This window comes from Dendropsophus ebraccatus, chromosome 11 (genome assembly GCF_027789765.1).
Source record: "Dendropsophus ebraccatus isolate aDenEbr1 chromosome 11, aDenEbr1.pat, whole genome shotgun sequence".
Taxonomy (NCBI): domain Eukaryota; kingdom Metazoa; phylum Chordata; class Amphibia; order Anura; family Hylidae; genus Dendropsophus; species Dendropsophus ebraccatus.
In genome coordinates this window covers 49464927-49477295 of record NC_091464.1, presented here as the reverse complement: position 1 = coordinate 49477295, position 12369 = coordinate 49464927, and the positions used below count along the sequence as shown (strand labels likewise).

Sequence of the window (12369 nt, the reverse complement as noted above, 5' to 3'; positions counted from 1 at the left end):
GGGGCCACAATGATCCTAAAAAAGAAGGGTCTTCATTGCAGATACAGCCCTGCCCTTGCACTGGATTACATTCTCGTGAATGAAGCTGTGCTGCAGTTCCTCTGCACAGTTGGTGTCCCAGAGGTTGTACCTCCATGGTCATCAAGTGATTTATAAAAGTGGCCTAGTGATTTTTCCATCACCTTATAAGATGGAAAAAACCCTTTGAAATAAACATAAAAGACTTTCTGGTAAACTTTAATAAATACATTTTGTTTTAGCTCCTCCATTGCTCAGGTGGACTTTGCATTTAATATCACAAATGCTTAGAATTCTGCACAGTGTCTGATCTATTAAAATCCTTTCCAATATCTCTATTTAAATCCTTTTTTCAATCCTTCATATCTCGCAATAAGCTGTAATTGTTTACGCCTTCAAGCACACAATAGTCCAGAGTCTTAACCAAAATTACTGTCATGAAAAGAGAAACTTGTGTCTATATCCTAAAATTCAAGAGTTATGTTGTACATTTCTCCGAATCATAGTTAGTCATGCACCGATACTTTTCTAAAGTAGATATTTCAAACACAAGAATGCATATGCTTAAACCTCAAAGCAATGGATCCAACTGGAAAAGACATAAAATCTTGAAAAACAATAGTAACATTATAAAGCCAGAGACATATCTGCTTATAAAAGAACTGGATTTGAAGTTTAGAAATGGATTTGCTAATCCCCATAATAAATATGTATAGAAATCAATCAAATCTATTTGATCAAATACTGCTACAGAGAGTTGGAGGGTGTTTTGCAATTACTGTGTTAATATTGTGTCGACCCATATACTCGCAGGTATAGGCCATGTTCAGACCTTGTAAGAGACCGGCTGTTCCGTGACCTGGCCAGTCTCAGAAAAGATCTTCCCGGCCGGTATGAATTGCAGCCGCAGAAAACGGACACGTCAGTCTCTTGCTGCGCCGCTAGGGATCCCGGCCGGATTGTATACTATGGGGGATATTTATGAAAGGGGGTAAATATACACCTGGTGTAAACACACAGCAACCAATCACAGCTCAACTCTGGTAAAATGAAAGAGGAGCTGTGATTGGTTGCTGTGGGCAGTTTACATCAGGTGTATATTTACACCCTTTCATAAATCTCCCCCATGTGTATACACTCCAGTCAGGATTCCATAGACGGCAACGGCACAAATTTTTTCAGTCATAGTTTTACGAAAATATACGTAGTCTGAGCATAGCCATAAGCGGTATTTTGACTTTGCTGAGGAATACTCCTTTTTATTTAGCAACTACTCCAAAGATAGGTTCCATTTCAGGTGAACCATCTCTCCTGTGTTTATCATAGAGCATATAAACAGGACTATTCCCATTTATATGGAAAACTAACCAATTGCTAGTAGCACAACTAACAAGAAGCATCTCTCTCTGAAGGTCCCATGATGAACAGCCATTTGATACAATGTAAAGCCTCATTTCTTCTATGGTGAAAATGCAGGGAAACTCAAAACCTGCTGGCAAGTCCAAGTGGGACAGATTGGGAGCAACTAATTTTTGGGATAGCCTTCTAACAGATGGAAAAAAAAAAAAAAAAAAAAAAAAAGGAATTTGTGGACAAAAGCAATTTCTGTGCAATTGTTCAAATAAATGTTAAAGGGATACTCTGGACATTTTTTTCCCATAATACTGCTTTTGCATAGAAACTAATAAACAGCCTTCCTATACCCACACTCCCCTGGAGTCCTGCTGCAGTCTTCTAATCCCCTGCTGAACGCACCCATCGCTACCACCATGACTGACTCTTTTCACCAATCACAGCCGGCTAAGCCAATCACTGGCCGCATCCCAGTCCGACTTCTGCCAGTCACTGGCTGAGTGGGCTGTCACATTACTGAGACAAGTCTATCTCGGAAGAAGCGAAGACAGTGTTCAGCAGGGGAGCCGAAGATGCTGCAGGAGGACGCCAGAAGAGCAAGGTGAGGGAAGAGCAGCATTGTTTATGGCCAGAATACCCCTTTAATATGTGCAATAATTCAATCAATTAATCTGTGCCCATAACCCTTTATAGCTATAAGTCTCCCATGCTTTGCGAGTTCCATGCACGTGCCTTATTAACTAGAATAGGGCTGTGTGTCTGCATGCCTAACTGTGAAGAGCAGGTGGAGGCGCATCATGCCACTGACCCTTTAAAGAATCACTGTCCATGAGCAACAATTTAAAATGTACAAGTAGCTAGCCAATGGTTTCAAAGGCTTTTATCTGGTAGTTTTTTTTTTAATCAATTTATGGGCAGTTTTGGCTTTCTCAATTTCCTGACGCCCAGTTTTCACCAGCTATTCCCATACCAGAGGGTTGATGGCTGCAGGTCATAAAGGCGCCCATACGTATTGGACCCTATAGTTTTAGAAGAGATAAGCCGCTAACCAAAGTAGTCTGGCTATACTTTCATAGGGAACAGATGAAAATTCATTCAAACTTCATGCTGAATATTTATGTCTATGGGGATGTTAACTGTAGGGCGAATTAATGCTCACCTGACAGTAATTAAAAACGTATGACAACTTTAAGAATTAATGATCAAAGGAAATTATAGTAGTTGTGGATATCACAAATACACAAGCTGAGTACATTCTGTTAAACATAGTGGGGCTCTGCCCATGAAGCCTTTTGCTTGTTTCTTTTTTAAGCATCTTAAGACGTACCTGCTCCAACATTTGGATGGTTCCCGCTTGCTCATCAAGCTCTTCTTCTTGGTCTTTAACTTTGGCTTCCAAATCTCTGAGCTGTTTCTTGACCTTCGCAAGAGAAGCCTCATCCTTAGACTCCTGAGAGGAGATATCCTGAAGTTCTACCTCCAGCTGCTCCACCTTATGTGTGAGGACTAAAATCTCGGAGTCTTTCTCCTGATAAAGAAAACCGAGATCAATCAGAGAGGTAACATTTAAATGTTGGATTGATACATAGCAAGTAACACATTGACTGATGATCTGACACATGGGAAAACACACTGCAAAGTGATGTCATTACTATTGGGAAATGATGGGTTATTTTCTGTTGAAACAAATAGAAAAGCAGGTATGGAGAAAAAAAAGGCAAAATTACAGCAAAGCACTGGCTTATTGATTTTAAAGAAGTTTAAGCTGGCGGAAGAGAGAATAAAATGTTATCCTGCTGAGATAAGCATGCCATGCAGTGCGGGTATTTATACATGAAACAGAGCCTTTCTAAAGTCACAAATTCTTACTAATTCCAGGACTAAGTCAGGAAATTATTTTACAGAAGAAGTAAGAGTGCAATTTAGATTATAGATGCACATTGCCCCTGCGCAATTCCTGCAGGATGGCATCATTTTTAGCTTTTAACCCCTGGACTGTAACGTGTTGTCCTGGCAGGAACCGGGCACTCGGCCAATTTACTTGCCGAACTGCGGCGAGGACAACACGAGAAAAAGGAAGAAGCAGAGAGCAGCGGGGACCAGAGCCACTGGAATGACAGCTGCAGGGAATGGGGGCAGGCGAGTATTTCATTTCATTCACATCACCTGAACCAAATATAGAAAAGGTTTTCACGCCAGAATACCCCTTCAATCTACACAGTATGTGGACGCTCTCCCTCTATAAAAGCTTCATTCACAGTTATACATGAAAATACAGATAGAATACAGATGTACAATACAGACTGTGCCGGCATGGGATAGATCCATGACAATCAGATTCATGACCGGTAACCCTTTAAAGTTAACCCTCTTACCTCTATGGGCTATATTAGCTGTACCAATTTAAAAAAAAATACCAAGCATGTGAGAAATTGGAAATGTATTTTTAGGCTAGTTTCACAGTGGATTCAAATGGGATGGAAAATGTAAAGAGGGGACTTGTACTTCTCTTCCCTGTTGGATCATCCTCTGGCACTTAAACTGCAGCAGCAGCTTTAAAAATGTAAAATAATTGCCATGTGTGAAACCATGGTGCGTGTTCGCAGGGAAATCCGCTGCGGATACCTATTCAGTCCAATGTGATTACATACTCGCAGCGGAATTGTCATCCTGCTGCGAGTATGTAAGTGCCGGCCCCATTAACCCCCCTCCGCTGGGAAGATACTTTACCTGCTCCGGACGCATCTGAGGCTCCCGGAGGTCGCCCACAGCCAATCAGTTACTGCACGGGACCTACGGGGAACAAGAGCCTCAGATGCGGACGGATTGTGTGGCAGGTAAAGTATCTGCCCGGCGGTGGGGGGGGGGGGGGGTACATGGGGCCCAGCAATTACATACTCGCAGCGGACTACTCGCAGACTATCCCGCTGCATGTATGTAATCAAATTGGAAATGACAGGAGAGGTATCCACAGCGGATTTCGCTGCGAATCTAGCCTTAAAATAAATTTCCAATTTTTCACATGCTTGTTTTTTTTTTTTCAATGTGGTTAAATTTAAAGGGTACCGATGTGAAACCAGCCTTACAATTAAAAAAACTGCATTAATAGGTTTCTGTAAAAAGCAAGTGTGAATAAGCCAGGTACTTGAGCTTAATCCTGTATCTGAGCCCTATGGAGGCCACAATGAACTGAAGCCATTTAGTAAATGGTGCTGCTGAATACACACCTTTCCTATACATGATAAAAACAACTCAGGTGAAACATTTCCGCTGGAGTCATTATGCTTCAGTGGGATGTATTTGCGAAGGCTAATAAGGTTAGAGGTGGCAAACTTACCTCCAGCTGTTGTCGGACGCTGAACACCTCAGAAGTAAGCATGTCCTTTTCTCGGCTTAGCTTTTCTTTTAGTGTCTTCTCCCTTTGTGCTTCCTCTTGAGCCTGTGCCAGTTCAGTGTCAAACCTGAGAGAAATGTCACGGTTAAAAGTGTATCTCCACAGGCAGGTCTACACGACGAGATGGGGGACTGCTAAAACTGTCATTAACTGTTACATAATGTGTTGGAGAGAGGGGAGAAGGCTGTCTGGTGATAAAGTGATAAAGAAATGAGTCCCATGAGAGACAGTAGGCACTTGTTATATTATCATTGTTTTACCTTTTGGCTGGGGGTAGCTGCAATATTTTAAAACCATATTCAAATTTTGTAGATTTTTTTAATACCAGTATGAGCATAAGCTGAAGTTATCAATAAGAAGCAGACTTGCTGCAGAGTCTACTTTTGTGTTGTGCCCGCACCCTGTGTTAGCCATGTGCATCAAGGGCCCCATTTCTAAATAGTGGGGTTATTGTGCCTCCTTAAAGTGTACCTTTCTAAAAATCTAAATCAGCAGTAGATGTGAAATAAAGCAAGTTTGCAATATACATTCATTATTTGCTGTTGTTGTCATGCTGTAAAACTAAGCGGAAATCCAGGTCCAGTCTCCTGAAGGCAGATTTTTAGTCTTGTGCTGATTAAAAAAAAACAGACTAAGGACGCCTTCACACACACCGGATCTGCAGCGGAATTCATGCTGCAAATTCGCAGGGAAATCCGCTGCGATCAATTACAGTTCTTTCCTATGGGAATACATACTCGCTTGGTCGGAGCATACATGACTTGCGCTCCAGCCTGCTTCCACGCCGCATCCATTCATTGGCTGGACGGGAACCCCCGAAGCAAGCCGGAGCACAGAGCAGGTGATGTATGCTCTGGTCGGCAAGGGGGTTAACTTACATACTCGCAGCAGGATGTCAATCCCGCTGAGAGTATGTATTCTCATAAAAAAGAACTGTCAATGGATACGGTGTGTGTGAAATTCTGGCCAGTAAGTGCTGTGTCTTCCATGATAACTAGAAAAAATAATAAATGTATATTACAAACTTGCTTTATATCACATCTACTGTTGATTTAGATTTTGAAAGTTATAACGACCGTGACACTTTAAGATGATCCTCATGCTGGCATAGGCAATCTAATAGGTCATGCTATGCTCCATGGGAAGACAGAAAGCATAGTAATTCTGTACTGACAAAGGACATGAACCCTGACAACGGTGAATGCCTCTTTCTTCTGGAAGATATTCTAGTTTGGCTGATCATCCGTAGTCATGTCTCAGGTCTATTTGAAGTGTACCTATAATCTGTCTGTAATCTGTCGACTTCTTAGAGACCCCCATTAGTGGGTGTGAGACTGTAGGGAGAAACTGTTATCTGTGAGCTTCTCCCACTAGTTGTAGTAATTGGTGGCGAGCCCAGCACCAAAATCTCACTGGTAAAAACTTTTGACATATCTCTATGACACCTTAAAGTGTTGAGCACTGACTTAAGACCCTTCTACACATGCCTATCATCAGCAACGAGCGTTTCTACAGAGGCACATTTGGCCGATGACTGACCGGGGAAAAGTGACATAGATTAGCAGGAACTATGCAAAGAATTGTCAAGGCCATATTGTTTATTCAAAAGTTTCACGTTCCACGTGTTATGGATCGGTAAATCATGTATACACACGTTCAAACAAATTTTAGTAGATTAGTATACCGCACAAGGGGGCGTTTCGGTCCTTTTAGGTCTCTTTCAACAGGGTATATATGTGTATGAAGCAGTGAAAACTGAGAATTAAGTGCCGATCCCAGCAGGGCAATGGGAATGATCTGTGGCGTGGCCAGATCTGGTGGTCGGTCTTTTTTAATATATTGCTACTGGTGCACAGAAAACAATATGTTATCCTTACCTGTCTGTGTTCCCTCAGTGTCGCCAGTGTCCCCCCTATCTGCAGATACTCGAGTGACAACTAGTCTCTGGCGTGACAGCCCGCTCAGCCAATCTGGGGCTGTTCAGTCTCAGTCAGTTATTGGCTGAGCAGGCTGTCACTCCCGAGATGAGTTTGTCTTGGAAGTGGTGGCTCTGCAGTCAGTGGGGGACATTAGCGACACCAGATGAGGACACTGAGGGATTTCAATTGGCTAAGTGGGAAACAGAGACAAGCTGATTGCTTTTATCTGCAATAACATGGGCATTAACAGAAAGTTTTTCTACATCTTTCTGTAAAAGTAACAAACTAGAAACAAAGAAAAGTGTGAACAGGGCCTAAGGCAGTTTTAAATGGCTAAAAAACCCTTATCTTTTGCTATAATCTTTTCTTCTGAGTTTGTCTAGACAGAACTTGTAAATGTTTTAAGCAAAAGAATTACCATCCCAATTATGTGGATAACACAAATTACTAATAAGCTTAAAGGGTCATCAACCTTATGTTTAATGTGCCCAAACACTATTACTCGCTAACACTGATAAAGAGCGAGGCCACCAGCCTATGACTGTTTACCAGAGAGGCTGGAATCCCTGATTGGGTTTACTGGTGTCTGTACACAGTGAATGATACTGCAGTACAAATAGTCCATGCAATTGCATGAAAAACATTCAAATGAGCGTTTCTATGTGCAGTTATGTCTACCTCTACTGTACTTCTGAAAACTGAGTCTCCAAGTACCAGCAAAAGAGTTACAAAACTGACTATATTAACCAATTCCTACAGTGTAAAGTATTGGCTAGCGGTAGGAAAACACAATCAGATTTATGTTCTACACATTTCCAAAAAAAGCTTGTAATGTATAGTTCCAATGGAAGGCTGCGACAGTACACTGCACACCATACAGCGCAAAAGACTTAGGCTGGCAGTTCCATAGAATAAATCCTATATGGTAGTCTGTGGACTTGTCTTACCAGTACAGGCCTTGTGGAGTTATTTTTAAGTGTTTTACCCAGTACTTGATGTATTTGTATTTTACAAAACTACAAATAAAGGTTGTAAAATTTTGAATGGTGTGCTGTTTACAGTTCTTAGGACATACCCTTCCTCTATGGTGGTCAATTACATGTGCAATGGCTAGTATGTGGTGACTGTGCACCCCTATCATCTTAATGATATGAACATGTCTAAAGGGAGGTAGCCTTTTAGTATCCAATAAAATCCATTTCATATAGAGTAGTTCATACTTTAAATTCATAGGGGTCGCTCTAGTCTAAGACCATCATCTATTAGCAAGATCAGAAAGCACAACAAAGAGCATCACTCGAGAAGTTCTGCCCTATCTTTGCAAGGCAGTCTACTGGTTTTAGAAAAGTGATGCTGGGAAGTTGAACACCGTCACTAACATTTATCAAAGATTACTGATTTCTGGGGGTCTCAGCAAACGGGACATCTTGTGATCAGCCCAATTACCAAGTGACCCCTTTTAACCAAAAAGGACTGTCCAATGCAGATCACCCCCTTAAAATAAATATATGCAATGAGACCTTTTGATGTAGACAGCGGATTATGCGTATGGCATGAGAAACGCTCATAACAAAAAACTGCACAAATAAAATGACAACAATGCAATAAAGAACCATAGACATATCAGCTGGGTGACACATGAACTGTGTCTTACAGACAAATACATCTTAGCTGCTCCACAGAAATACAGCTTTCAAACCACCCACTTTCTTCTTTATAAATCAGTAGTGAACCATGGAGAACTTGTAACATCACTGACCTTCGCTGCTTCTTCTCAAGTTCATGATTACGTCCCTGGTGCCCTTCTAAATGGAGCTTGGTGTCTTGTAGCTCAGCCGTCAGCCTCTGGCACTTCTTTTTCAGCTGCTGCAGCGTTCTCTGGGTCTCATCATTATCTGCCTGCAGATCTGCAAGCTAAAAACGTAGAAAAGTTTTACGTACAGAGTACACAAGGGGACGGCTGTTAGGATGGACAGTTAGTTTTTGACAGTCAGGCATCCGAGCATTGGAAACGGCTAATAAAAAGAAATGGACATGTGTTTACTAACTAAAAATAGCTCAATGCCTTCAATACAAGGCTAGAAAATGGCTAATAAATAACATTATATCATTATATTCAATGAATAAGAGTAATCATCTAATGCATTTTATGTCCTGAATATGTGGTCAGCAAATTGCTGCCTTTATTGAGTGAAGTCCATCATGAAATTGTACAGTCAGAAATGGCCCTGATGCTAGAAGGTAAATTCCATCTACAGTATGCTTAGATAATAGCTGGGAAAGCTATAATAGTAAAAACCACAGCTACAAGGCAGAAATGAGCTCACAGCGGTAATCGCTACAACAAAAAACACACTAAGTAAAAGTGTGTGAACAACGCCATAAACTGTCTAGTTTGTAATGAAGAATGAGTTGCTGTGCAGTGCCATCAAGCAAATACTGGAAATGAAGCACAGGTGCCCTGTCTCCACATACTGGTGGGTAAATTCTGTTGTCATACATTAGAAACTAATGGAAACCAAACTTACTCTGCGCTCCAGCTGCCTCTTATTCTGCTGTTCCACTTCCAGTTTATCCTCAAACTCTTGCTGCATGCGCTTCTTAGTGAAGTCAATCTCACGTAGGGATCGTTCGTATTTGAGCCGCCACTCCCCACCTGCAAACAGGAAAAATAGGAATGAAATGAAACATGTGATTTCTGATTTAGAAAGGAAGAGCAGGTAATTGTGAACAGTGTCCTATAAAATGAAGGTAACTGACTACTACTAAAGCTATTATTTAGGGCTCTAAGCATATATAAAGCAATGGGTGCGATAGGATTCTGTCCTCTAAGGTCAAGAAAGCTTTTTCCCCAAAAGATCAATCTATAAAGGTTTTTCCTGATTTCACAAGAAGGGATAAGAGACTGACATGGCTATAAGTCCATAAACAGTACAGTACAGGTGATAGTGAAGAAAATGTACCACCCTTCCAAGGAGACATGTAGTACTGCACCATGACTGGTTTATATCTGCTAGACCTGGAAATCATGCCAATACTTCGTTTTTAAAGCATTACTGTCATTTTAAAAATTTTGACATGTTGCACAGCTGGTCGCCTGTAGCTGGTCTTACCAAATCGCCCTAACTATTTTGAGCCGTCTCCTGTCTTTCTAGCTGCTGCCATTCCTAAGTTACAAGTTTTCCTAAAAGCCAGTCTATATCCAAGATATGAAAGTACATTTACCATCATTCATCTCCCTAACTGATCCATTTGCGTACTCGGCCCCTTAGTTTTCTTTCCTGCCCACATCTGTCATTACTATTGCACAGTAAACACAAGACTGTTTTTTTTTCTTGACGCGCACATGGTGTAGCAGAGTTGACGCGCACATGGTGTAGCAGAGCTGACGCGCACATGGTGTAGCAGAGTTGACGCGCACATGGTGTAGCAGAGTTGACGCGCACAAGGTGTAGCAGAGTTGACGCGCACAAGGTGTAGCAGAGTTGACGCGCACACGGTGTAGCAGAGTTGACGCGCACACGGTGTAGCAGAGTTGACGCGCACACGGTGTAGCAGAGTTGACGCGCACACGGTGTAGCAGAGTTGACGCGCACACGGTGTAGCAGAGTTGACGCGCACACGGTGTAGCAGAGTTGACGCGCACACGGTGTAGCAGAGTTGACGCGCACACGGTGTAGCAGAGTTGACGCGCACACGGTGTAGCAGAGTTGACGCGCACACGGTGTAGCAGAGTTGACGCGCACACGGTGTAGCAGAGTTGACGCGCACACGGTGTAGCAGAGTTGACGCGCACACGGTGTAGCAGAGTTGACGCGCACACGGTGTAGCAGAGTTGACGCGCACACGTTGTAGCAGAGTTGACGCGCACATGGTTTAGGTATGTGCTGCATAATGAGTATCTATTTACCGAGGGGGGGGGAGGTTTGTGTAGGTTTAGCTCTCTGCTTGCTGACTGCGAATGAAACATTCTAGTTCCATCCAGACTCTAAGAATATCCAAAACACTTACAATATACAGAGCTGTGACACAAAGATAGGTACATATGCCTGCATTCACTGACAGCATGCAGAGATAGAACTATAACCTTTCATATTACAGAGACCCAGGCACAGGGACACATGTAAGTCTATAAGAGCAAAACTTTCACTAGTGAACAGGTGCATGGAGATGAATCAGATGTCATCTCCTGGGGGCCGGGTTACCACATGTCCTGTGTCTACAAAGGGAGGGCTGTCAGAGTGGACAAGAAGATGATTAAAGGGGTTGTCAAGGGAAAATCTTTTTCTTTCAAATCAACTGGTATTAGAAACTATTAAAAACTCTCCAGTCTTCTCATACTTATTAGCTGCTGTATGTCCTGCAGAAAATGTTTTATTTTCAGTCTGACAGTGATCTCTGCTGACATCTCTGACAGAGAGACAGGAACTGTCCAAAGATGTAGAGTTTTCGGCCAGAGATGTCAGCAGAGAGCACTGTGTCAGACAGAAAATAAAACATTTCCTGCATGACATATAGTAGCTAATAAGTATGGGAAGACTTGAGATTTTTTAATAGAAGTAAATTACAAATCTATATAAAACTTTCTGATATCAGTTGATTTGAAACAATAAGTTTTTCGCTGGACAACCCCTTTAATTTAGAGCAGGTAAAAATGAGGGAAAAAAACAGAGAAACGGTGCAAGGTAGGTTAAACACGTATATTAGACATAGGGTGGTATTGGGAAGGGGGAGTGTTTAGAATATTGTTTTTGTTACCCAGATAACCCCTTTAAGTTTTGATTGTTTAGGGTCTCAGTGCTAAGTAGCACTTGATCTCTAGAAATAGCTGGAAGAAGTGCAAGATAGCTGCTTCACTTGGTTCTCAATCTGAATTAATGCAGGAGATGGTCTCCAAAGACTTATAATAGAGCTTGTCTCCTGCAATTAGACAAATTAATCGTCAAACTGGGGAGTGAAACACGCTACTGTAAGCTTCTCCAGGTTTTTCTAGAGATCAGAGAGGGTCTCCACACCAAGACTCTGATCAATCAAAACTTTTGAGATATCTGTGAGGAGTGATGCAAGGTCAACATACCAGAATCATCATCATCCATCTCTCCGTTTAGCTCTGCTGCTCGGATCAGTCGGGCCTCCATCACCTCTACTTCCATGGACTCCATTTGCTTTTTAAGTGCATCATATTTGGCCTACACATAAAGACAACAGGTTTAGAGGACATTACTAAGCACGTATCCATATCACACAGTTCACTTGCTTTGAGCTATTATGCCTTTGTCAGGATCTTGATGAAAATGTAAAGAAATACTTTATTCACACCTGAGATCAGCATGGGTAAATAGAAGCCTGCTTGTGAATTATCATACAGACAGACTGGTGGAACAGATGAGATTATATCCTGTAAGGTCAATGACAAATTTACCCCAGGGGAAGCTGCATATCTCTGCATAAGCAGATTGCTATATTTTGTATAAAGGTGGAACAGCTAATGCATCTGCTTCGCCTAAACAGTGATGAAATTAGCCTGAGTCCCCATTCAATGGCTAAAGACCTTCACTAGCTATGAGTCGACAGCTTCCCCATTAACCTCTTACACATGCATGCTCTGTTTGGTCGAGCATTCAGTTGCTCTGTGTGTAGAAGAGGAAGAAGCTGTTGCCAAACAGCTCAGGCAATGGCTTATCT

The 12369-nt window shown here is 42.0% G+C and overlaps 1 protein-coding gene across 10 annotated transcripts in view; it reads right to left on the bottom strand.

The window, feature by feature from the left end:
- The window catches only part of MYO18A (myosin XVIIIA), a 258536-nt gene that overhangs the window by 58975 nt on the left and 187192 nt on the right, over window positions 1-12369 (bottom strand). For all 10 annotated transcript variants that reach the window (XM_069945228.1, XM_069945229.1, XM_069945230.1 and 7 more), the window contains 5 exons: window positions 11762-11873; window positions 9213-9340; window positions 8444-8598; window positions 4709-4832; window positions 2699-2899 (listed from right to left, as the gene is read on the bottom strand). In XM_069945228.1, the coding sequence (XP_069801329.1) occupies window positions 2699-2899; window positions 4709-4832; window positions 8444-8598; window positions 9213-9340; window positions 11762-11873 (720 nt within the window). The remainder of the gene's footprint in view (window positions 1-2698; window positions 2900-4708; window positions 4833-8443; window positions 8599-9212; window positions 9341-11761; window positions 11874-12369) is intronic.